Source organism: Lutra lutra, chromosome 13, assembly GCF_902655055.1.
Source record: "Lutra lutra chromosome 13, mLutLut1.2, whole genome shotgun sequence".
Taxonomy (NCBI): domain Eukaryota; kingdom Metazoa; phylum Chordata; class Mammalia; order Carnivora; family Mustelidae; genus Lutra; species Lutra lutra.
Genome location: NC_062290.1, coordinates 4,484,703 through 4,505,603, shown reverse-complemented (window position 1 = coordinate 4,505,603; position 20,901 = coordinate 4,484,703). Strand labels below are relative to the sequence as shown.

Below are 20,901 nucleotides of genomic sequence, written 5' to 3'. Positions count from 1 at the left end.
GGGGTGAAGGTCCCTCAGCACTAGCCAGGTGGCAGCTGGGACCCTGATTCTTACCTCACCTGGAAGGGGCCAGGGCCAGTCCCCCCACTGAGGGAGGGCCTGGCTGTAGTGGGGGCAGGTCCTGCTGCCCCGGGGCAGCTTCTTGGGGCCTCACACAAATCCCTTACCTCAGTACTTGAGAGAAAGAAAAAAAAAAAAAAAAAAACATCAAAAATGTCAGCTCCCTGATTTTTAAAATGCCTGGAGAAATGCAGAATTCAATTCAAGTCCAGTCAGGTGGGAGAGGAGGCACCTGAGGGAAGGAGAACGGCAATGGCGGAAGCGGCCTGATGCGGGGAGGAGGACGGACCTGACCCCGCAGCCAGCAGCACCCACCTGGTCCCAGCCTCACCCAGCCTCACTTCCGTGGGCCCCTGAGGCACCCCTGGCCCTCCTCCTCTCAGGTGAGCAGCCGGGGGCCTTGAAGGCTGCACGGCGGGGAGGAGCGCCGGGGCCAAGGAACCGCCTCGTGAGGAGACCCAGAGGGCAGAGGTTCCGGGGAGAGATGGCGGGCGCCCTTGGCATTCCACGGCGCAGAGTACTTCCCCTCATGGGGACGCTGCCCAGGGATGACCCATCTGTCACCTGGCCCCTGTCGCTCACCTAACCCATGGTCCTTGCCCAGCCGTCGGCTCTCTCCGGGTAGGCGGCCCCTGCCGAGGGTCCCTCTGGGTCCGGGCACGGCCTCAGAGCTCCCGCTTCCCCAGGGCCCCCGGTCTCCACGTCTCCGGGCTCCTCCCGCCCCGCCTCACTCGCGGAGTCTCACTGTCCCCCTAGGGCTCTGTTGGCCCCGGTTGGCGGACACACACGCAGGGCCTGCCTCGGGAGGATGAGTGAGGAGGTCTGCAGCACATTTACTGAGCGCCAGCTGTATGCGAGACACGGTGCCAAGGACACAGGACACAGATGGTGGCGTCGAGCCTCAGGAGACTGGCAGGTAGGACCCCCCCCTCTCCGGGGGCAGCCCTGGCTTTGAGCCAGGCAGGGCAGCGGTGGGCAGGGCTCAGACACGGGCCCAGGGGACGCCGTGGATGCTCACGCCAGCCCAGGGCACCGCAGACAGAGTGAACCCAAACGGCCTAGTGGAGAGGGTCGGAAGGCCCTAGAGGGGGACCTCAGAGCTGAGCCGACCCTGGGGATCGGCTCACATGCCAAGGTCCTGAGATGGAAACACATCTGCAGGGTCAGGGGCCAGAGTGGCTGCCGAGGCTTGTGCCTGGGAGCTGGTGAGTGGGGAGGTGGGGGGCACCTGGGGACAGCAGAGCAGGCTGTGGGGTCTGGGATGCACAGACCCGGCCACCATCTCTCGCTGTCCCCAGTGCCCCCGGCACCCATGAAGGCCAGCCTGGCTTTGTGACCCGGGGCTTAGTCCTCTGGGGTTCACCCCTCTGGCACATGCTGACACACTCCCTGTCCTGGCCAAAGGAAGAGCTGGGCCATCTGTTGGCCATGTCCCTGGCACTCCCCATGTGACTACCGGCCAGCCCATATCACCGGCCACAGGCCACCGTGGGCAACACCAGGGGCGTGGTGCAGGGTGTCTTCCACCTGTGTCAGACCTGGGGCAGGACTGAGCCAGGGAACAGGCTGTCCCGGGCATGTGGGGGTGGCCGAGGGGGAGAGGGGCAAGGGAGACAGGATGGGCTGACAGGAGGGCCAGGTTGTGGGGACAGGTCACAGATGTGAGCCTGACTCCCTACAGCTTTCTGGCAAAAGCCAAGTCAATGAAGGGGAGACCCGCTTATGGAAGTCAGAAGTGGGAGGGGTGGACTGAGCTGCACCCCCATTCCCGAGTTGGTGACCTTTGCACCACCAGAGCCCAGGGCCGGCCACTGCACAGGTCCACGCCTGCCCGTGCTCAGCAGGGGCTCGTGCTCTTCAGCCCCCCTAGGAACACGGTGGGGGGGGGGTTCCTCTGCTTCTTGTGCTTCTTCACGGGCCTTGTCCCACACGGGGCTCCCCTATACAACCCCCCCTTGCAGGGCACGGAGGCGCTCGCCAGAGGGGAGGGCTGCCCTGGGGCCCCAGCTCCGTGCTAGCCGGCATTTCGCCACCATGTTTCATCCGTTTCCCCAGGCTTTGTCTTGGAGTGTTTTGATGGACTTTTTTGAGGCAGAGGAGGGGCAGAGAGCGAGGGAGAGAGAACCCCAAGCGAACTCTGGGTCCAGTGTGGAGTCTAAGGTTGTGACCTGAGCCGAAATCAAGAGTTGGATGCTCGACCAACTGTGTCTCCCAGGTGCCCCTTTCCTGGAGGGTCTTAAGGCAAAGCGTGGCCCGTCTCAGCACAAGCACTTTTGTCATTGATCACTTTGTGCACGCTGACCAGGGAGTCACCAAGCATCTCTAAGGAACTGCCCGGGGCTTAGAGCGCGGAGGGGCCCTGGAGCCATCAGGTACTCCACCTGGAACACCGGGTGAGGGTGTCACCAGGTCAAGGGTGTGAGGGGTGGGGCCAGTGGGGGTCAGGACAGAGGGGCCAAGGGGGCAGAGAGCGAGGGGTCAGCCTCCAGAGGTTGCAGGCGTGGACTGAGAAAGCAGGGGGTTCCAGCCAGCAAGGGGACCCTCGGGACAGGCCCTTGCTGGTGTCCACCCCACACCAGCCCCTGTCCTCAGCCCCCTTGGCCCGACTGACCAGCAGCACTGGGCACCCCACGTGGGCCAGGGCTGTGGGCATTGGGGGGAGACTGTGGGCAGGAAACCTGAGTGCTGGAAATTTCCATGAGGTCAGGGGCTGTGTGGTGTGTGTCCCGAGTACACATGGGGGTGATTCTGCTCCCCAAGCTTATCCTGCACACTGTCCTTCCCTCGACCTTTCCAGTGGCGGTTCCAGGCCTTGGCTTCTGACCATAAAAGCCACCAAAATTGATGAGGGACCAGTGGCCTCATCATGCCCATGACAGAGCACCCCTGCCTGTCGTCCTGAACATGCCTACCTAAGCCCCAAAGCCAGAGCCGGGAGTGGGCTGTGCGGGGTTGACCCTGCTATGTGAGTTCGCGGGCTGCCTGGCAACACGCGCACAGATCTGCAGTGTAGACGAGAGTGCTGGGTCAGGCTGGTTTTCTGACCTGGTCATCATGTGCGGTCATGCCGGCAACCTCACTTCTGGGAGGCCCACACTGTCCTTTCTGGCATTCGTCACTGTGTGTTGTCCCCAGGAGCCACGGCCGCCCTGGAAAACCCTGGTCCCAAGCAGCTCCAGGGCTGCTGTGCCTCACAGAGCAAACAAGGATGCGTGGTGTCACCCTGGGGCTACGGGATGAACCGTCTCTGTGGCTCTCCTGTGTGTCTCCATTAACAAAAGATGCTGGCCCGGAGCGTCAAGAACCTGGTTTCTGCCTCAAACTCATACGGACAGGCCAGGCGCTGGTGCCGCGTGAGCCCTCAGTCCCTGAGCAGGCGCCTGTGGTTGGGACTGTAGCCCCACGTTGGCCCAGCAGGTGACCCTCACAGGCTGGGGGGGGGGCGGTCTGGGGACGTAATGCAGGGCCCAGGCCCAAGAGGGGAAGAGATGCGTCAGCTTTATTGGTTGTTGGTTTAGAAATGTGGGGGCTCAGGCCCCTGTGGGGGGGCAGGGGCACTGCCCCGTCACTGCTGGTGGAAGGCGTGTACAGGGGCCGTGGCCAGCGGGGGCCAGCAGTCCCCCGTCCCAGGTCAGGAAGCACAGACGCCAAGGGTCCCCAGCGTGGGGCCTCGAAGTCCTCGTTGCGCTGGCAGACGCAGGGGTCTCCTTGTCACTCTGGAAACGTCCTGAGTCCAAGGCCGACTGGGACCCCTTGCCCATATCCTTGGGCTGCTGTGTGTCCGTAGTGACCACCACCCTGCCCCACTTGTCCCCTGGGCCACGCTCCAGGGGAACGGGCAGCTGAGGACAGAGCAGGACATGCATTGGCCTGGGGTGCCCTAGCCATGGGCGGCTAGTCCCAGGACAGTCTAGTGGGGCCTGCCTGGGCTCTTGCGGTTGCCAGGAGTGCCCCCCATAGGGAGGTGGGCCTCAAGGGGGAGGCAGCTCCAGGATCTGGGTAGCTGTGGTCGGGTGCAATCCGGGGGCATCTGCCAAAAAGGGAGAGGAGGGGTGTGAGGGCCTCCAACCCTACTGTGGTTACCAGACTTGAGCCTTGAGGCCACTATGACTCCAGAGGCAGAAGGGCCCAATTCTGATCTGGGCAAGCCTCAGTTTCCCTGCTCGGGTCAGTGTCAGGATTTAAAGGGGGGCCGTGGAGAGCAGAGGCTGGTGGGCTGATGGGCAGGGAGGGTCAGGACTGCATCTGGGGCACACAGTCGGCCATTAATAAACTGCCGGGTCACCATGCCCTGAGCATGGGAGTAGGCTGGCATCTGGAAGGTTCTATGGGGGACAGCTCTGACAATAAACCAGGGCCAGCAGCCAGGTATCGAGTGGTACCCCAGGTGGGGCCAGCAGCCATGGTGTGGGCAGAACAGACACTCCCAGCCAGGCCCAAGCTGGCCCTGCTCAGGATCCTGCCTCGTCACCTGCCGGCCATGCAGGAGCAGTGGGGTGTTCAGGCAGTGTCCCGCCCACTTGGCCGGGGTGCGGGGGGGGGGTTGCTGGCGGGCTGTCTGTTAGCAGCGCCCACCCTCACTTGAGGGCAGGTTCGAGGCCATATGCACCTGTGGTGTGCAGCCCGGGCCAGAGCCCCAGGTGCAGGACACATGCCACGTGCTGTGCCTACAGCACTGGCCCTGGAGATGGCCAGGGGTTCCCCGGCCTCCCTGCAGCTCCTGCTCCAAAGGAGGGCAACCGTGGGTGGGCTCTCACCTCTCTGAGCAAGGACAAGGCATGATCATGGGAGCTACATGGCCAAGAGTGCCCACCCTGTGAGGTCCAGACAGGACAGATGCCAGGCACAGAGGTCCACCCGTGCTGGACAGTGGGGAGCCTGCCCTTCTGCTCACCTGAACCCTACTGCTGGGGAGCCACATCCATCACAGGCTTCTGGACACCAAAGGCCGTGATGAAGATATTGACCACGACAATGATGAAAACCAGGCCGGTGGCCAGGTTGTTGAGGAAGTCCAGCTTGGCGTGCTTGGCTGGATTGTTGAGGTCGTACCTGACTGCGGGCACAAGGGAGCAGACACTGCACTGCGGCCCCGCGACCCTGGGGCTGCAGCCTCATGCGGGGTGAGAGCTGGGCCTGTGGCCTCAGCCCTGCAGCTGTGCTTCCGCCAGCACAGAGCTCGGAGTGGCCCTGCACACCGTGGGAGCAGAGGAACCAGCCCTGGGGACAGGTCTGGACTGTAAGGCACACTGTGCTGAGCTCACTCAGGGAAGCCCCATTCTGAGAGCCCGTGTGCGGTGTCTGGCGATCTTCACATCTCCCCAAGGACCCGTCCTTATGCTCACCTTATGGATGGGGGAACTGAGGCCTGTGTACCTGCCCCAGGTCACAGAGTCAGCAGTGGAGGTGAGCCCTGACCCTCACCTCGGGGTCAGGACCACCAACCATTCCCTGGAGACCGCTGAAGGGCTGCATTTTTCTATATCCTCAGCTTGGGTGGGTGGAAGGACAGAGACATGGGGGATCCTCTGAGGGCCACAGTGGGGAGCCATATCCTGACCACATGGCTGAGTGGGGCCTGTCAGGTAATGAGCACCCTGTCCCGGGGGGTATGCAAGCAGCACCACTTGATCACGGGCAGGGTTGCCCCAGGGCCCACCCCCATGGGGGCCCCAGCCCAGGCTCACACCAAGGAAGATGAGCAGCACGCCCACGCCAATCTGCAGCACGAGGGAGATGGAGATGAGGACCACCAGGGGGACGAAGAAGGCGAAGCTGGGACCCTGCTCGATGACAGCCTTCAGCTGGGAAGCGTTGGCCATCAGCAGTGCGATGTCCAGCATGCTCTCTGCAGCGCTCTTCTTGTTGGCGTAATGGTTCACGTTGATGGGCCGGTTCCGGCCCCAGCGGGATGGCTGCGGGGAGGGGGCAGTCAGCTTGGGACGGGCAGGGCTGTGGGGCTCAGTGGGTCCTGCAGATCTGAGGCCCACACAGGGCTGCGGGACGCCCCTGGGAGTCAGGTCCCGGAGGAGAGTCTCAGCACACAAGCCACTTTGAGACAAGAAGGCCACCGTCCCGCCTTGGGTGGGGCCCTCTGGCGCCTTCCCTGCATGCCTGGTGCCCCTGCCGGCCCTCTAGTGGCAGCAGGCCAGGGCGGGAAGGGATGAGCGGATGGTGCCGGGCCCTGTGCGCTCACCCAGCCATCTACCAATGCAGGGCTACAGTCGAGCTTTGCTACTGCTTTAATTTTTATTTTTACAAACAATTCTAAACCACTTGATTGAGGTGCCATCGCCCCAGGAAAAGCTGGGCACGACGAAGGTGAACACCAACCTGGAACCTCAGCGTGCACACACGTGACACCCTCGCGGCTCCCAGGCCTCCACTCCAGATGCCTCCTCCTGCCTTTTATTCAGTATTTGTGCTGAGGTCTGTCCCCACAGAGCCTCCGGGACTTGGAGCGGGGTGGGGCACTTCCTGCCGGGGCTTCCCAGCACCTCTACCTGGGAACAGGGCCAGGCCTTATGAGCCAGGCCGCTGGCCACGCCTCATGCCCTCCACACCCCGCCCAGAGGTCACAGCCTCCAGGAAGCCCCTCTCTCCTGGGGTGCCAGCTGTGAGGAGGCAGGAGAAGGCCCTCCTCCCTCACTAGGCCTCCCCGTAACCCCTCAGCCCCAGCCCCTCATGCACAGGAGTCCCAGAGCCACCAGGCCCAGCACTGCGGCCTCCCGGGGCACTTGGAGCTCGTGTTTCTACAGTCATAAAAGATGCAGGCCTGGGAGGCAGGCTGCCCTGAGAGAGGCCGACACAGCAGGTGAGAGGTACCCCTCCACTTTCTGTATCTGGAAATCTCACCCCAGAAAATCCTGAACTCCAGAAGCAGGGGCAGGACAGGGTTCGCTCCAGCTGCCTGTCTTGTTAAACTTAAACAAAACGGAGAATAACGTGCCCAGGAGGAAGGGAGAATGGGCGTGCAGAACAGAGGCTGTGGGACCTGCCCCGCCTTTCCTCAGGACCGCGGCTAAGCAGCAAATCCCCTGGGTTTAAAATTCCAGACCCAACAGGGAAAGCCGGCTCCTGGGACCCAAACCCCAGCACTGCTTCTGGAATATTCCACCCACAGCCAAGTCCCACTGGGGTCTCAACTTCACCTCTTCCCATCAAGAGACATCAGGGCACGGCTGCTCCTCCATAGGGTCCCCGCGCAGGCACCTGGGGCCAGTGCTCCCACCGCCTGAGGCTGTCCCTGGCTCTGCTCCTGCACAGCTGCAGAGCTGGCCATGCCTCGTTCCGTGTGGGGCGGGTGTCCGGGGTGCTGGCCTGCACTGGGCATGTGCTCCTAAGGTGCACAAAGCCAGAAGCACCAAGCCTTCCCTCAAGGCCACCACAGTACTCATTCTGGTCCCCAGGCCTGGAGGAAACAGCCAGGTGCACGCACGCACACCCACACAAGCACGGGCACAAAAATACAGTGTATCAGCAAACATAACCGTGTCTGTACGTATACACACGCATGAGCAAGCACATACAGGCACACACAGGCACACATGTACGTACCCAGTACATGCACACACGCACGCACGTCTAGGCTCACTGTGCTGGCCTCTGCGGAGGAGGAGGAAGTCCCTTCCCTCTTGATCCCCTCCAGACCGTTTGAGTCCTTCATAGACACGCACGTTTGAATACAGGACACTCGGTGCCCTGTGTCCCCGCTGTCCTCCGCCCCGCGCGCAGCTGGGTGTCCTCCTCCGTGGTGCGCCCCCCAGTGTGTGTGCCCCCATCCTCACACACACACACTGTGGGTAAACTGAGACTAGCAGGAAGCACCCATCCAAAGCCAAGAGCAAGTGAGGGCTGCACTTGGAATGCAGGCCCGGGGCTCAGAAGCCCCCTGCAGAGGGGGTTGGGGTCAGAGCTGGCCTGTGGGGGCTGTGTACTCGGAGGCACCCCTGGGCTCCAGCTGTGTGACCTCAGGACAGACAGTACCCTCTGAGCCTCAGTCTCCTGTGTGGGCAACAGGGCCAGGAGCACGCAACCCACGAGGTTCTAGTGGGCCTGACCTCTGCCTCGCAGCCCTGGGGGACATGCCAGGGCCGGGGACACACGCCCCTCCTGGTGCAGGGCACTTCCTGCCACAGGACCATCTGCTTCCTGTTGAACCCGTGCAGTGATGGGGGCGCCGGCGGGAGCCCAGTCCTGGCCCTGCGGCCTTGACAACGCGCTTCCCCGTGGCTGGCTTGTCTCCCCGTCCATCGGCCCCAGGCCACACTAGGAAGCTTTGGTGCCCACAGAGTTCCCCACTAATGGAGAGGGAGCACTAACCTCCCTTTCCACAGAGTCGGGGAGCCGCGGTTCAAGGGAGCTGCCCGGGGCAGAGCAGAGCCCCACTGCCGAGGAGGGGCTTGGAACTACAGGGAGACTCTGGGGCCTGGTGATGGCTGAGTCCTAGGGAAGCCCCGGTCCTGGGAAGCCCACCAGGGTGAGGTCGGAAGGTGGCTGGAGCCTTTGGCCTGAACTGACGGACTTCCCAGAGCCGCGCTGGGAACCGCCCCCAGAAGCCTCTGCCTGTGACCTGAGTAGTGCAGGGAACAAACACCCTGGTTAATGTGTTCCCAGGGCCTTCCCCAAACCTCGGTGGTGGTCCCAGGAGCTGGGTGAGCTCTGGATGTGTTCCCCTAAAAACCAGGAAGGCTCCCTGTGGGTAAAGAGCCAGAGGAGAGCAAGGAGGACCCCCTTGTGTGGACAGAAGCCTTGGGGTGGCTCTTCACAAGACCTAGCCCAGGGCCACTGTGCTGTGCGTCCTCAGCTTGGACAGGGAGGGGTTGAAACATATGTGAACCCAGATGTGCACCCGAGTAAGCACTGGGTTCTTGCCCCAACTTAACGGATGCTGTAGTCCAGCGGTCCAGCCCCAGCCTGGATGGAAGGAGCTGGGGTACCCACCCCAGCCTCCTGCTCCCCTGGGAGATGAGAGCTGAGCCCGCGCAGGACCCAGGGGTTTCGGTTATGGATGCTCTCTAACCCTGCCTGCTACTGACCCCAAACCCACATAAGAGTGGGACAGGAACTCCTGCCCAGAGGCACCTTTGCGTTATCAGGACGAGAGACAGAGGCCCCCACCAGATCCACAATGTCCATCAGCTGCCCGGCTAGGAGCTGGCATGGCACTTCCACATGCACCTGTCTCTAGCACCCCTGAATCCCAAACCCGGGTTCTCTGCCTCAGTTCCCTCATCTGCAAAATGGGCAGATGGAACTGACTGCAGGTGCGGAGGCCCCTCCATCTGTAGGAGCACAGCCAGCAGGGGCACACGGCCTCCCAAAACAGCCACACAGATCTGTAACAAAAACTCTGAAACAGGAGAAAGTATAAGCAGAGGAAACGGCAGTGTGAGCTGAGCAGGACCCAGGACCCCAGATCCTGTCTCACCATAGCCCCTCCGCTGGGGCGCAGCACATACCAGTGGGCCTCTGGGGAGGAACCTGAGAACTAGGAGGGTCTGGCAGGGCCTCGGTGTCCATCACCTGACCCAGCAGAGTGGGCATAAGCCTGCCGCTCAGAGCTGGCATGAAGGCCACCAGGCACGTGCCTGCCCTAAGTGGTCTCAGGATCCACGTCAGTGTCCCGGCAGGAAGTCTTGGGGGGGTTTCCCGCAGCAGCTGGGCCGCAGGCTGGGTAGACCTACTTCCTGTGGGCTCAGCACTGGCCAGCAGTGACCCTGCAGCCACGTCAGGGTGGACTTTTAGAACTTGGCCAAGACCCTGCCAGAGCTCTCGAGATCTGCTGGGAAAGCAGAAGTGAGGAAAAGAGTGAACTTCCCCTGGGGAAGCTGAGCTCTGCCCAGCCAAGATGTGACCCAGGAGCCACATTCCAGCTTGTCCAGCTCCCTCCCTGCTGTGACCCCAGTGTCCACAGCAGGGCCAAGGCAGATGTCTCCATGCCAAAACACAGCAGGCATGACACAGCCAAGGGCCATCCTCACAGTAAAATTGATGTTTACTATTTCTCCTGCCTCCAGCCACAAGCCCCACCTGCAGGGAAGCTGGACAGCCTGGTCTCCAAGAAGTCCTGGGGGCACAGGTACAGGTGTGTGTGGGGCACCTGTGGGGTTCATCTGCTGTGGGGCTCTTCCTGGAGCCAGGCTACCCTGGAAGGTGAGCGACCTGCCCCACTGTGGCCCGCAGTGGGAGTCCTGAGACTGACAGCGGTCCTCGACCTGGGCCACCCAGTCAGTCCCCCCCACCTCCAGGGGTGCCCCGGGGATACAGGACTAACCAAACCATCCACCTTGCCATCCAGTGCTCCCACTCTGGGTGGTAAGTCTGAAGACCCCAAGAGTTTCCCCTCACCCCAGCAAGACTTTCTTCCCACCCTGACCCTCACCCCCATCCACAGGGTCCCGCGACAGGGGAAAGTGCTGCCCCAAAGTCCTCTCCAGGAGTGGGTCCTATACGGCGTGCAGTAATGTGATGACTGTGTGCCCAGCACACAGCTTAGCCCATGGGGTCCTCACCATGCTCTCCGAGAAAGACACTGCTATCATCCTAGGTCACTGATAAGAAACTGAGACACAGAGTCACTGACTCAAAAACACAAGACAGGTCCTGAAGGTGGGAAGGGCAAGGCAGAGGCTGGTGATGGTGTCAGGGCCTCCAGGCCCCAGGCAGCCGGAGCAGTGGCCTTGAGGCTGCCCACTCTTCCTGGAGGAAAGTGAATGGAGACACCCCCCTACCACTACACTGGACCAGCATGCCACCCCCACCCCGGCTCTGCAGCACCCAGTGCCAATGTCCTCAAGTGCAGGAAGCCTTCCTGATTCCACTACCAATCTCTCATAGGTGGAATTTAGCACTTTCCATTTGGGCTGATCTCAAAGCTAAGACAGCAGCTCAGTGACAATGTGACAATGGAGCCACATCTCCCCAGGCTGGTCCCAGGGCCAACACAGTGACCCCACCTGACCTTCCTGGGCCCAAGATACACGGGAGCCTGCAGGTGCATGGCCAAAGCGGAGGGGGACAGAACAGGCTTGGAGCCAAAGGCACAGCCACAGGTTGGGAGGTGAGCAGGATCCCTCCTTCCAACCCACCTGCCCTATTTGTTACCTGACTTTCCCAAAGGCAGGCAGAGGCATTTTGTTTTCTCTTTTCAGACGGTGCACAAGAGGCCCAGAGAGGTGAGCCAGCCTCCCCAGGCACACACAGCCCTCGGCTCCAAAGTTCTTACATGCCAGGGCTAGGCTGCATGAGGGCCTCCTCAGTCCTGGGTTTCCCCACCATGAAGTCAGGGACAAGTCCTGTACCACCCGAGGGCTGTCAAGCTTTACTGAAGGGTCAGCACGGAGGCTGAGCCCCAGGAAGCTTCTGCCAAGAACAGGCAAGGATGGACAGGATTGCTGCGTGCGGCCACCTGCACACAGGAGGACCTGTCCCTGCCACCCGTGCCTCACTCACCCCATGTGTCCTCCCACACTCGGGCAGCACTGCCCCAGTCTGGTTCACACAGCTGAGAAACCTGGCATCCCTGCCCCCATCCCCAGGGGGTCAGAAAGTGAAAGAATGCTCAAAGTCAACAAGTCACCAGAGGGCCATGCCCAGGACTGCACCACCAACAGAGGCTCTGGGGAAATGCTGGGCCCCGGGAAGAGGGCATGACACCCCCGGACAGGACTCCGGGGCGAAGGGGCGCAACCCCCTCTCAAGTGGAAGTCGGGACCACTGCCCGGGGGCCTGCGGTGGGGACAAGAGCGGGGGCCACAGCCGCCACAGGTTCCCCACCGGGGCACGGAGCGGATAGTGCAGTCGCGGTGGACACGGCGGGTGACGTAACCGTCTGCCCGCTGCTGGCCTGGGGCCCGGAGGCTGGGATCCTGCGCGCCCGGGCGCGCAGCAGCGGGAGGAGATGCGGGGGCCGAAGTTAGAGCTTCGCGCGGAAGGCGGGGGAAGGTGGCGCCCAGGCCCCTCCACTGCGCGGCTCCGCGTGGACGCCTCCCGGCGGGACCCTCGCCCCTGCCGGGATGGCCGGAGCCCCGGGGCCACCGCTCGGACTGACTGCACGAGGCAAGGGGACCCCGGCACCCCGCAGTGCGGAAGCGCCGCGCAGCCGGCCAGAGCCCCCAAGTGCCCCGGGAGCAGCCTGCGCGGGGCCCAGAGAGGGCGCGCGCCGGCCAAAATCGCACAGCGGCGCGGGCGGAGCGGGGCTTACCGAGGCGTCCGGGGAGCCAGGCGAGCCGGGGCGCAGGTCGCCGTTGAGTTCGTACTCCTCGGGGCCCGACTCCATGGCGCGGCCGCTGGAGCCACCTCGCTCCGGGCCTGAGCGCCGCCCGCGCCTGGGCCGCGGGGACCCGGCTGAGCGCCCGCCCCCGGCCCGCCCCCGGACTCCGCCTCCCGCCCGCCCCACAGACCCCGGACTCCGCCCCCGGCAGAGGCGGGCGGGCGGGCGGGACCCACAGGACACCTCCTTCTCCCGTGAGGACCGCGGGGTGGACGCGGTTTCCCCAGGCCCCGGCCTCGCGCGGGCGGCGGCACGTCAGGCTCTACCGCCGTCGTGAACACTTTTAATCCATGAAACGAGGCCAAGAGCCACCCTTTCCAGAGCCACTTCGCAGACTTCTGGGCGCGCCAGGAAGGGGAGTGCGCCGCTGCCGCGGCATGGGTGTCCTCCCGGCACCGCGAAGCCCGGGCGCCCGGCTCGCACACTGGGCACCCCAGCCTCTGAGCCTGGCGTCTTGCACGCCCGGGAGGGGAGGGGAGGCAGAGGGCGGTCGCCTCGGGTTGGGCCAATTTGGTGTGGGCCCCCGCCCTGTTGGCGCAGCCTCCGTGCCCCCTAGCGGGAGGCAGGACCCTACGCCTGGGGAGGCGCCGGGTGCCCCGACGGGCGGCGGCGGGCGTCCAGAGCGCGTCGGCTTCCCCAGCCCTCGGCTGAGTTAGGCTCTGTTTCCCAGGGCGCCCGGCAAGACGCGGGCCGCTCCCAGACATCCGGAGCCAGGCGGGGGCCGCTGGGGCGGGAGGGGCCGGGCGTTATCTCCCGGCGGTGGTTTGCGAAGATCGCGCCACTGTGTCCTCTGGTCCTGACCTCCGGCCAGGCCCAGCTGTTTTTTACCCTTCCCACTTCTGCCACAGTGTCTACTGATGTGTCCACCCGGGTACCGCTAGTGTGCAGCGCGCACGGCCACGGGCGGCTCTGGGGCATGTCATGGTCCCTCTCACGGCCCTGGAGGGCCAGGTTGCAGGGACTCTATAACCCTGAGCCATGGTAGCTGTGTGGGCTGGGGCAGGTGGCTGGACTTCTCAATTTCGGCTCCCCTGAAGGGGAGTGGTCTTCTTCGGCCCTGCGGGCTGATCTTCCCCCTCCACATAAACTGGCATCAGAGGTCAGCGGCAGTGCCCCAGGTCGGGCAGCAGCAAGTTAGGCGGTAGGGCTGGAGGTTTGCGCGTTCACCCTGACCATCATGGGATGCCTCCTGTAAGCCAGGCCCTCTTCCGGACCCAGGGGGCTGCAGCTGGAGCCCAGCTTGTGTGGCGGCCCTGCCTGGGGCCAGGGACATTACTGTTTGACAGCCTTGGGAAGTGGGCTCTCCCCCATCACCTGGCGAGGGAGGAAACCGAGGCGCAGCTGGGGAGAGGCCCAGGAGGACAAGCTCAGAACCCCTGGGACAGTTGTGGGCCATCCAAACAGCAGACGGGTTGCTCCCCCAGATCTACATGGCCAGCACGTGGGCACTGTGGGGGTGGGGACCCAGGGCCTGCCTTGTTCAGGGTCCTGGCCACACTCCAGGCTGAGACCGCCCCTCCCCCACCGGGCGCCTCACCCCTGCTGGGAGAGCAGTTTTAAGTGAAACCGTAGACATGGAAAATGCAAGTCACCCAGGGGCAGAAAAGGGATCTTCCACTAAACCGGGTCTGGGCCCTCCTGGAGACCTCTCTCCTCCCTGGTGTGGGGAGCGGCAGCGCCCACTGGGTGGCGGCAGCACGTGCGGGCAGCTGTCCCAGAGTGTGCTGGTCTCTGAAGGAGCTGCCCACGGCCCAGTTGGAGGCTGAAGGAACTGAAGCTTGGAGACGTGGTCAGTACCTCCGTCTCTCCCTCTGTCCTGCTTCAGGGGCTGTGAGCGGAGACTCCACAGTGCCGTGGGGGCAGGGCAGGTCTGGGCACAGCACCCGTACCTGACTGCTGACACACAGCTGGAAACCCCGATTTTTAAATTTATTTTTTTATTTTTTTTATGTGACAGAGAGAGAGAGATCACAAGTAGGCAGAGAGGCAGGCAGAGAGAGGGGAAAGCAGGCTCCCGGCTGAGCAGAGAGCCAGAGAGCCAGAGAGCCCGACGTGGGGCTCGATCCCAAGACCCTGAGATCATGACCTGAGCCGAAGGCAGTGGCTTAACCCACTGAGCCACCCAGGCGCCCCGGAAACCCCGATTTTTAAATGTTAGTGCCTTTCACACAGAAGCGGTCCCCCCTCCCACCCAGGGGGCAGAGCTGGCTACTATAGGGGCCAGAGACAGGGCAGCCAGGAGAGAGGGTCCTGAGGGTGCAGGGGAGGCTGGGGGGCCGGAAGAGAGAGAGGAGGGCACCCCCTCAGCAGGTGAGAGGGTCTTGCTGGGCTGTGTCTGGGCTGCAGGCAGAAGGCTGGGCGGCACTGGGTTTCTCCTGTGGGCCCCAGAGTGGCTCAGAGCTGAGGTTCACCATTTGCTCCATCCCCAAGGAGGAAGTTGGGAAGGATTCTGGTGTCACAATTCAGCCTTTACACCTGGGTTTGTACCCCCCACAGTTCACCTTCCTGGGATCAGAATCACAGCCAGCCCTCCCCAGCTGGGGCCCGCCCTCCAGGCCTGCCTCCCTTGAGAATCCCCAGGCAGGGACTTCCAGGCTGTGTTGTGTCATCCTTGCTGGCCTGGGTGCTGTGAGTTTCCCAGACTGTTCCCAGCACAGACGTAAAGGGTTTCAGATCCTCCTGCAGAGACAAGCAGGAGCAGCCAAGGTGGGTTTGGGATGCTGAACAGAGCTGTGGGTCCATGGATGAGTGATGATGGGGTGTGTCCCCGCAGAGGGTGTGGGCCGGGCAAGGGGTGAGCTGGCCAGACTCCCGCAGAGAGACCCTGAGGTGCCCAGGCAGCCCACACCTTCAGACGCACCTGCACACAGCGTCTCCACGGAGTTGTGTGGCTGGGGACATGCTTCTGTCTGACAAACGGGGATGCTGTGAAGATGAAGTGTCCCACTTGACACCAAGGCCAGTGTCCAGCATATAGGGACTGTGGAGCTTCTGTAGCCCTCTGTTACCTGGGGCAGGCCCCAGCGGTGAAACTCAGCTGGGCAGAGCCCAGGCCACCAGAGCAACATCCCTCCTGGTGAGGAGGGACCCCGGTCTTGCCCCCCTGCCCCTGGCCACTCCCAGAGCTGTGTCCCCACATTACCATGGGGAGAGCACAGTGTGTCACTCCGGGGCCCAGGAGGATGTGTGTGCAGACAGGCCATGTTTCCTGAAACGGAGTCTTAGGAAGTCTCAGGCTCTCCGGCCCCTCTGTCTCTAAGAGGCCTGGACCCTGCAGGTGGTGTTTCCATTTTCTGCAGGGAGGGGCCATTGGGGGAAAAGGTGGAATGGCACGCCCCATGCGACCCAGCTGAGTGAACCTGTGCTCCGTCCTGCCCCAGGAGGCGGGCTTTGTGGCCAGCAGCAGCTCCTGTTGCCACCAGGGCCCAGGCCAGCCCACACATGCCTACTGCCAGGGAGAGCCACAGCACCCGGCACACCCCGGAAGCCGGTGGTCCGTTGCCCACCTGGTGGGACTGTGACATGGCAGCGGGTGGGCCCAGGCTCTGTGCCTCTGTCAGTTCCTTGCAGGGACCACAGCCCCCACTGGATGGGGGGTCAGAGCCAGGAGGCGGGAGTGGCCACTCCAAGAAGGACAGAGGAAGGAGGCCAGGCTGGTAAGGAGCTTCTGTGCCATCACGCCCACTTTAAAGACAGGAGAGGCATGTGCCAAGGTCACATAGGCATGCCCTGGCAGGGATGGTAACGGGTCAGGTAGTGTGATGTGGGCACACACGCAGGTGTCTGCACCGCCTCCCACAGTCCCCCAGAGAGATGTGACCCACCGAGGCTACCCAGTAAGATGCAGTGAGCCCCAGAGGACTCTGAACCCCAGAAATAAAGAGAGTGTCCACCATCAAGGAGATACCGAATTACAGCAGTCCGTGTTTAGGAATGTCACATAGCCATTAACAGAGTTAGTGGGTGGCAGTCTGGCTGGCCGGAGGGACCCATCCGGTACAGTGGAGAGAGCAGCGACAGGTGGCTTCCTCCTGAAGCCATGACCCTTCCTGAGAGCAGGGTGGGAATGACTTCACTTGTCGTCTCTGGGCATCTGTATCCAGCAAACCCCTTGTCCTGGGCAGCCAGGGCAAAAGGTGGCAGGATCCGTGGTCACCCCCCACCCCGATGGTTCTTCCCTTCCCCTCTACCACAGACTGCTGATTTTTAGCTCGGCAAATGGCTTCCCAGAAGAGAAGCTGCGATTCCCTGCTCTCCTGCAGCTAGAGATGCCGTGTGGCTAGGTTCTGGCAATGGAAGGGGACGTGCAACATCAGGGAAGGGACCTGAAACGGAGAGGGTGTGCCATTCCTTATTACTTCCTTCTGTCTGCTCAGTGGAATACAGAAGTAATGGCCAGAGCTCCAGCAGCCACACCGGCCCACGAGGGGACCTTGGGCCTGAAAGTCTCACATAGCAGAGCTAAAGAAGGAGCCTGTGTCCCCAGTGCTTGGTGTACAGGTCTTCCCTGGGCTGCCCACCTCAAGACTACTTGGGTGTGAATAAGGAAAAAAAACTATCTCGTTGGGAGAGTCCCATAATTTTTGGGGGGGGGTTGTGATACAATTGATTTAGATCCTATGTTTTTCATTAATAAATAGATTTTTTTCTTTAAACACAGAACATATAACAGATTGAACCGCGTTCCCCACAATCCTATTTTGAAAATGTATATCAGATTATGTCACTGACCAGCTTAAATCCCTTTCTTCTTTTTAAAAAATATTTATTTATTTAAAGAGATAAAACCTGAGAAAGAAAGCGCGAGTCAAGTGGGCAGAGGGATCGGGAGAAGCAGGCTCCCCGCTGAGCAGGGAGCCCGACGGGGGGCTCGATCCCAGGACCTCGGGATCATGACCTGAGCCGAAGGCAGACACTTCACTGACCAAGCCCCCCAGGTGCCCCACCTCTGAAATCTTCTTAAAAAAGCCTAGCTCCTGGGCCCCGAAGACCTGAGATCCCTGTACCACCCCCTTCAGCCTCCCCTCTGCCTTTCTGTTTATTCCATGGACTCTATGCTTGACGGTCTTTGTACTCCCCATTTACCCCACCGATCCTGCCTCCGCGTGGGTGGCTCTTTCCTGTGACCCGATCACAGACCATCTGCAGGCCTTCGGCCCCCCTCACTCCATGCCCTGGGTCAGCTCCTGAAAGCACCTGCTTATTTATGTGCGTGCTGTCAGCCTCCTCCCTCCCAGATGCAACCCCCCCAACCCCACCCCAAACCCTCAGCCCAGCACCCTGCCCTGCTGGGCCCAGGGCGTGCCCTAGTCTTGTCTGCTCTCAGCCTGCAGGCATCCCTCAGCCTAGCTGGCTCGGCCCAGCCCGTGCTCCACAAACCACTAATGACAGAGCTGCTGGGCTCCAAATTCCTGGCCCTGACGTTGACCTCTGACTCAGGCCCTCAAGCTGATGGGCCGCAGGTGACCATGGGAGTGAGGATGACTGTCTGGAGTCCCAGCAGATGGCCTGTGGTCTGGCGAAGAGACATCGCTGGGAGGTCAGGTCTCGTCTGGCTTCCTCCCACCTCTCCTGAAGGTCAGCTCCCGACCCTGGCCAGTCCAGGATGCTGGCTGGGCTGAGGGCCCAACCACAGGCCGAGAGGAGCTCCTCTGGGCAGGCAGTAGCTCCTCCTTAGTAAATCAGGTCAGAGAAGAGCTACTGAGGGACCTGTGAGGCCCAGGCACACCCGGCCCGCAGCCTCCCTTCCCTGCCTCCCCCTGCCTAGGGCCAGAGGCTTCTCATTCTCCAAGTCTGGGGGTCACCTCCTCTAGGAAGACTCTGGATATGCCCAGGTCTCTCCTTGTCTCTCCCAGGGACACCCCCCACCCCCACCACACACACACACACACACTGAGGCTCACTGAGGCTCAGGGCAACTTCCATGATGCTCCTGCCATTGGGGTCCATGGCTTGTGACCAGGATCCCACAGGTTATGACCAAGTGGAGACACCAGGAGGCCAAGGATGGAACTAGCAGGAGTTGCTAAGGGACCTGGGCTGGGGCCTTGGTGTACAACACCCATTCTACCATGGGAAACTGAGGCCCCCAGCAGGCAGACTTGAACCCAGGTCTTCTGAGCCTACATCATCCTCCCCCCCAGATGGGTGCTGGGAGGTACCTCGAGGCCATGGTGGGGCACACAGGTGTGCTTGGCTGACTCAGGGCCTTTCCTCTGGCCCACCTCAGACCCCACGCAGACCACAGCTTTGCTCTCCTCAGGGAGACCTCTGCAAATGCCCCAGGAGCTGCAGTGGGGAGGGCCTTTGGACCCAAGAAGCATGGATCCCTCCTGTTCCCGGTCCCTGACCCAAGGCTCCCAAGCCTGCCTGACACGATGAGGTCCCCATGCAAACGGCCATCCTTGTCCTGCCTTTGGTTTGATCAGCATCATGACCACTGAGGGACCCGGCTCTCTGGCCCACTGCCCAGTCCCAGAGAGGCTGCACAGCTGGTCTGGGGACCCCAGTGTGAGCCCCAAGGTGGGGACTTAAGTCATGGATCTGACTGAGGGGCCCTGAAAGGGAGGGCCCCACTTCTGAGCACCTGCCTTGACCTCACACAGGTGCTGTCACACATCACCCCTTAGCACGGGTTGAGTGTCCCTCTGTGTGGGAAAGTTAAGGCTTGTCGGTTGGTGTGCGTCATTTCAGGAGGGTAAAGCAGTTGTCATCAACAAATGGGTGCCTGGAGGACCTTTCTCTAGAAACAACCGCAGAACAGGGGGCCAGGCAGGAGCAGGTTGCCCTTTGCTCTCTGCCGGCCTTCGAAACACCCGGTCTGTGCTTCTCAGTCTGAACATGTTGGGCTCACATGCCCCCTCTTCCAGGCTTCCTTGGGCCCAGCTGGTTGGCTAGTCTTTGCTTCTTTCCTTGTGGTCAGCTGAGGCTGATCAGAAGGGTTACAGAGCTGAGAAATTCCATTTTGATTCCACAGCGGCTCCTTCCTTCCTGAGGAGGGGTACAGAGGTCTGGGGGCAAAGCAGCCTGCACAGGAAGCAGGTGGGAGGCAGGTGTGCCCTGGTGGCTAACTATGGGGACTGCTGGCCCACCCCAAGGGCTCCTCCAAGGGCCACCACTGCTCAGGGGCTGAACCACCAGACAGATGGGGCCCCAGTCACATAGTCAAGGCAGGTCCTAGAACCCAGATGTGCGTGTGGCCTACTAGCCACTCCATGGGGCTGATGGGGCAGCCTGAGGACGTTGTGCGTGCTACAGAGAGGCTGCAGTCTTTGGGGAGGCTCCCCAAAGTGCCACGTGTCCTGTCCCTGGCTCTAGTGGCGTCCAGGCTGGCGGCAGGCCAGGCCCTGGCAGGCCCGTTGCTGGGCAGAGCCCAGGACAGCATGCAGCGGGCTCTCCTTGAGGGCATCTCACAAGTTGATGGAAACCCATCTAGCACAAAGGGGCATTTATCGGACTAGATGCTGTGTCTCCGCCTAAACGCAGGGAGGACAGAAATAGCCTTTCACAGAGCGCCAGCAGAGCTGGGCTCTCGGCTTCGGAGGGTGTCAGTTTCCCAGCTCCTTCTCTGAGCTGGGCAACCTGTCCATATTCATGGTGAGTTACTCACTGTGTCCTGGGCAGGGGACTCTTTGATCCCTCTCCTGCTGAAACTGTTAGGGGGGGGGGGGAGAGAGAGAGAGAAGAGGGGGAGAGGGTTGGGAGGGGAGGGAGAGGGAAGGAAAGGAAGAGAGGGTGGAGAGGGAAGAAGGAAGGCAGGGAGAAGTGGGGAGAGAAGAGGAGGGGTGGGAGGAGGATACAGAAGGGGCAGAGAGGGAGAGGGAGGGAAGGGAGGGGGGAGGGAGGGGCATGGGAAAGGGGAGGAAGAGGAGAGGGAGAGAGAGAGGAGGGAGGGGGAGAGGGAGGAAGATGGAGAAGGCAATGAAGGGGAGAAGGGGAGAGAGGGAAAGGATAGGGGAGAGGAGGAGGAGGAGGAGGGGAGGAGGGAGAGAATGGAAACAGGGAAGTGGTTCAGTCAGGGCCTGTCTCAATGATCCCCTGTGGCATGAACACCCAGAGCTTAGAGCTCACCTGATGCTCTCACTGACAGGCTTTGGTAAGATGATAGCAGGTGGCCTGCAGGAAGAGACTTCTGTGTCCCTGAAAATGGCTATTCTTCCCAGATGTACGGCTTTGCTTGTGCTACTCCTTCTGCCTGTAACGTTTCTGGAAAAACACTCCAGTAAGCATCAAAGTCCCACTTAACACATATAAAGAATTTTAGAAACTTTAATGTGCTAAAACCAATGCTAATAATGTTCTGAAGAAGCTGAGTAGCTCAGATGCTACTAACAGAAATTTCGAAGACTTAACTAATACAGGATTTTTCTCTCACACAAAACAAGCCTGGAATTAGGAAATCGAAGGCTAGGATGACTCCTTCACAGTGTTATTGGGGACTTTTCTTCTCTGCCTTGCGTAATGTGGAATTTCCATCCTCAGAGTAGCCTCATGGCCCAAGATGGCTGCTGGAGATCCCACCATCAGTGCAGGAAGGTGTAGAGGGCAAAAGGGGGCTGGTTTCCAGT

The 20,901-nt window shown here is 61.6% G+C and overlaps 2 protein-coding genes across 3 annotated transcripts in view; one reads left to right on the top strand and one right to left on the bottom strand.

The window, feature by feature from the left end:
* Positions 1 to 3,537: 3,537 nt before the first annotated feature.
* Positions 3,538 to 12,429, bottom strand: NINJ1 (ninjurin 1). Of its 2 annotated transcripts, XM_047700560.1 has the most exons (4): positions 12,266 to 12,424; positions 5,750 to 5,975; positions 4,955 to 5,116; positions 3,538 to 4,090 (listed from the first exon to the last, which is right to left on the bottom strand). In XM_047700560.1, the coding sequence occupies exons 1-3, from the start codon at positions 12,338 to 12,340 to the stop codon at positions 4,962 to 4,964; spliced, it is 456 nt and encodes a 151-aa protein (XP_047556516.1). In that variant the 5' UTR covers positions 12,341 to 12,424; the 3' UTR covers positions 3,538 to 4,090; positions 4,955 to 4,961. The 2 variants fall into 2 exon arrangements, with proteins under 2 accessions (XP_047556516.1, XP_047556517.1); XM_047700561.1 differs by lacking the exon at positions 3,538 to 4,090 and having other exon boundaries at positions 4,979 to 5,116; positions 5,748 to 5,975; positions 12,266 to 12,429.
* LOC125083725 (proline-rich protein 2-like) overlaps positions 12,339 to 20,901 on the top strand; it is a 35,948-nt gene continuing 27,385 nt past the window's right edge. The window contains exons 1-2 of the mRNA XM_047700576.1: positions 12,339 to 12,588; positions 12,875 to 12,985. Of these exons, the coding sequence (XP_047556532.1) occupies positions 12,339 to 12,588; positions 12,875 to 12,985 (361 nt within the window). The remainder of the gene's footprint in view (positions 12,589 to 12,874; positions 12,986 to 20,901) is intronic.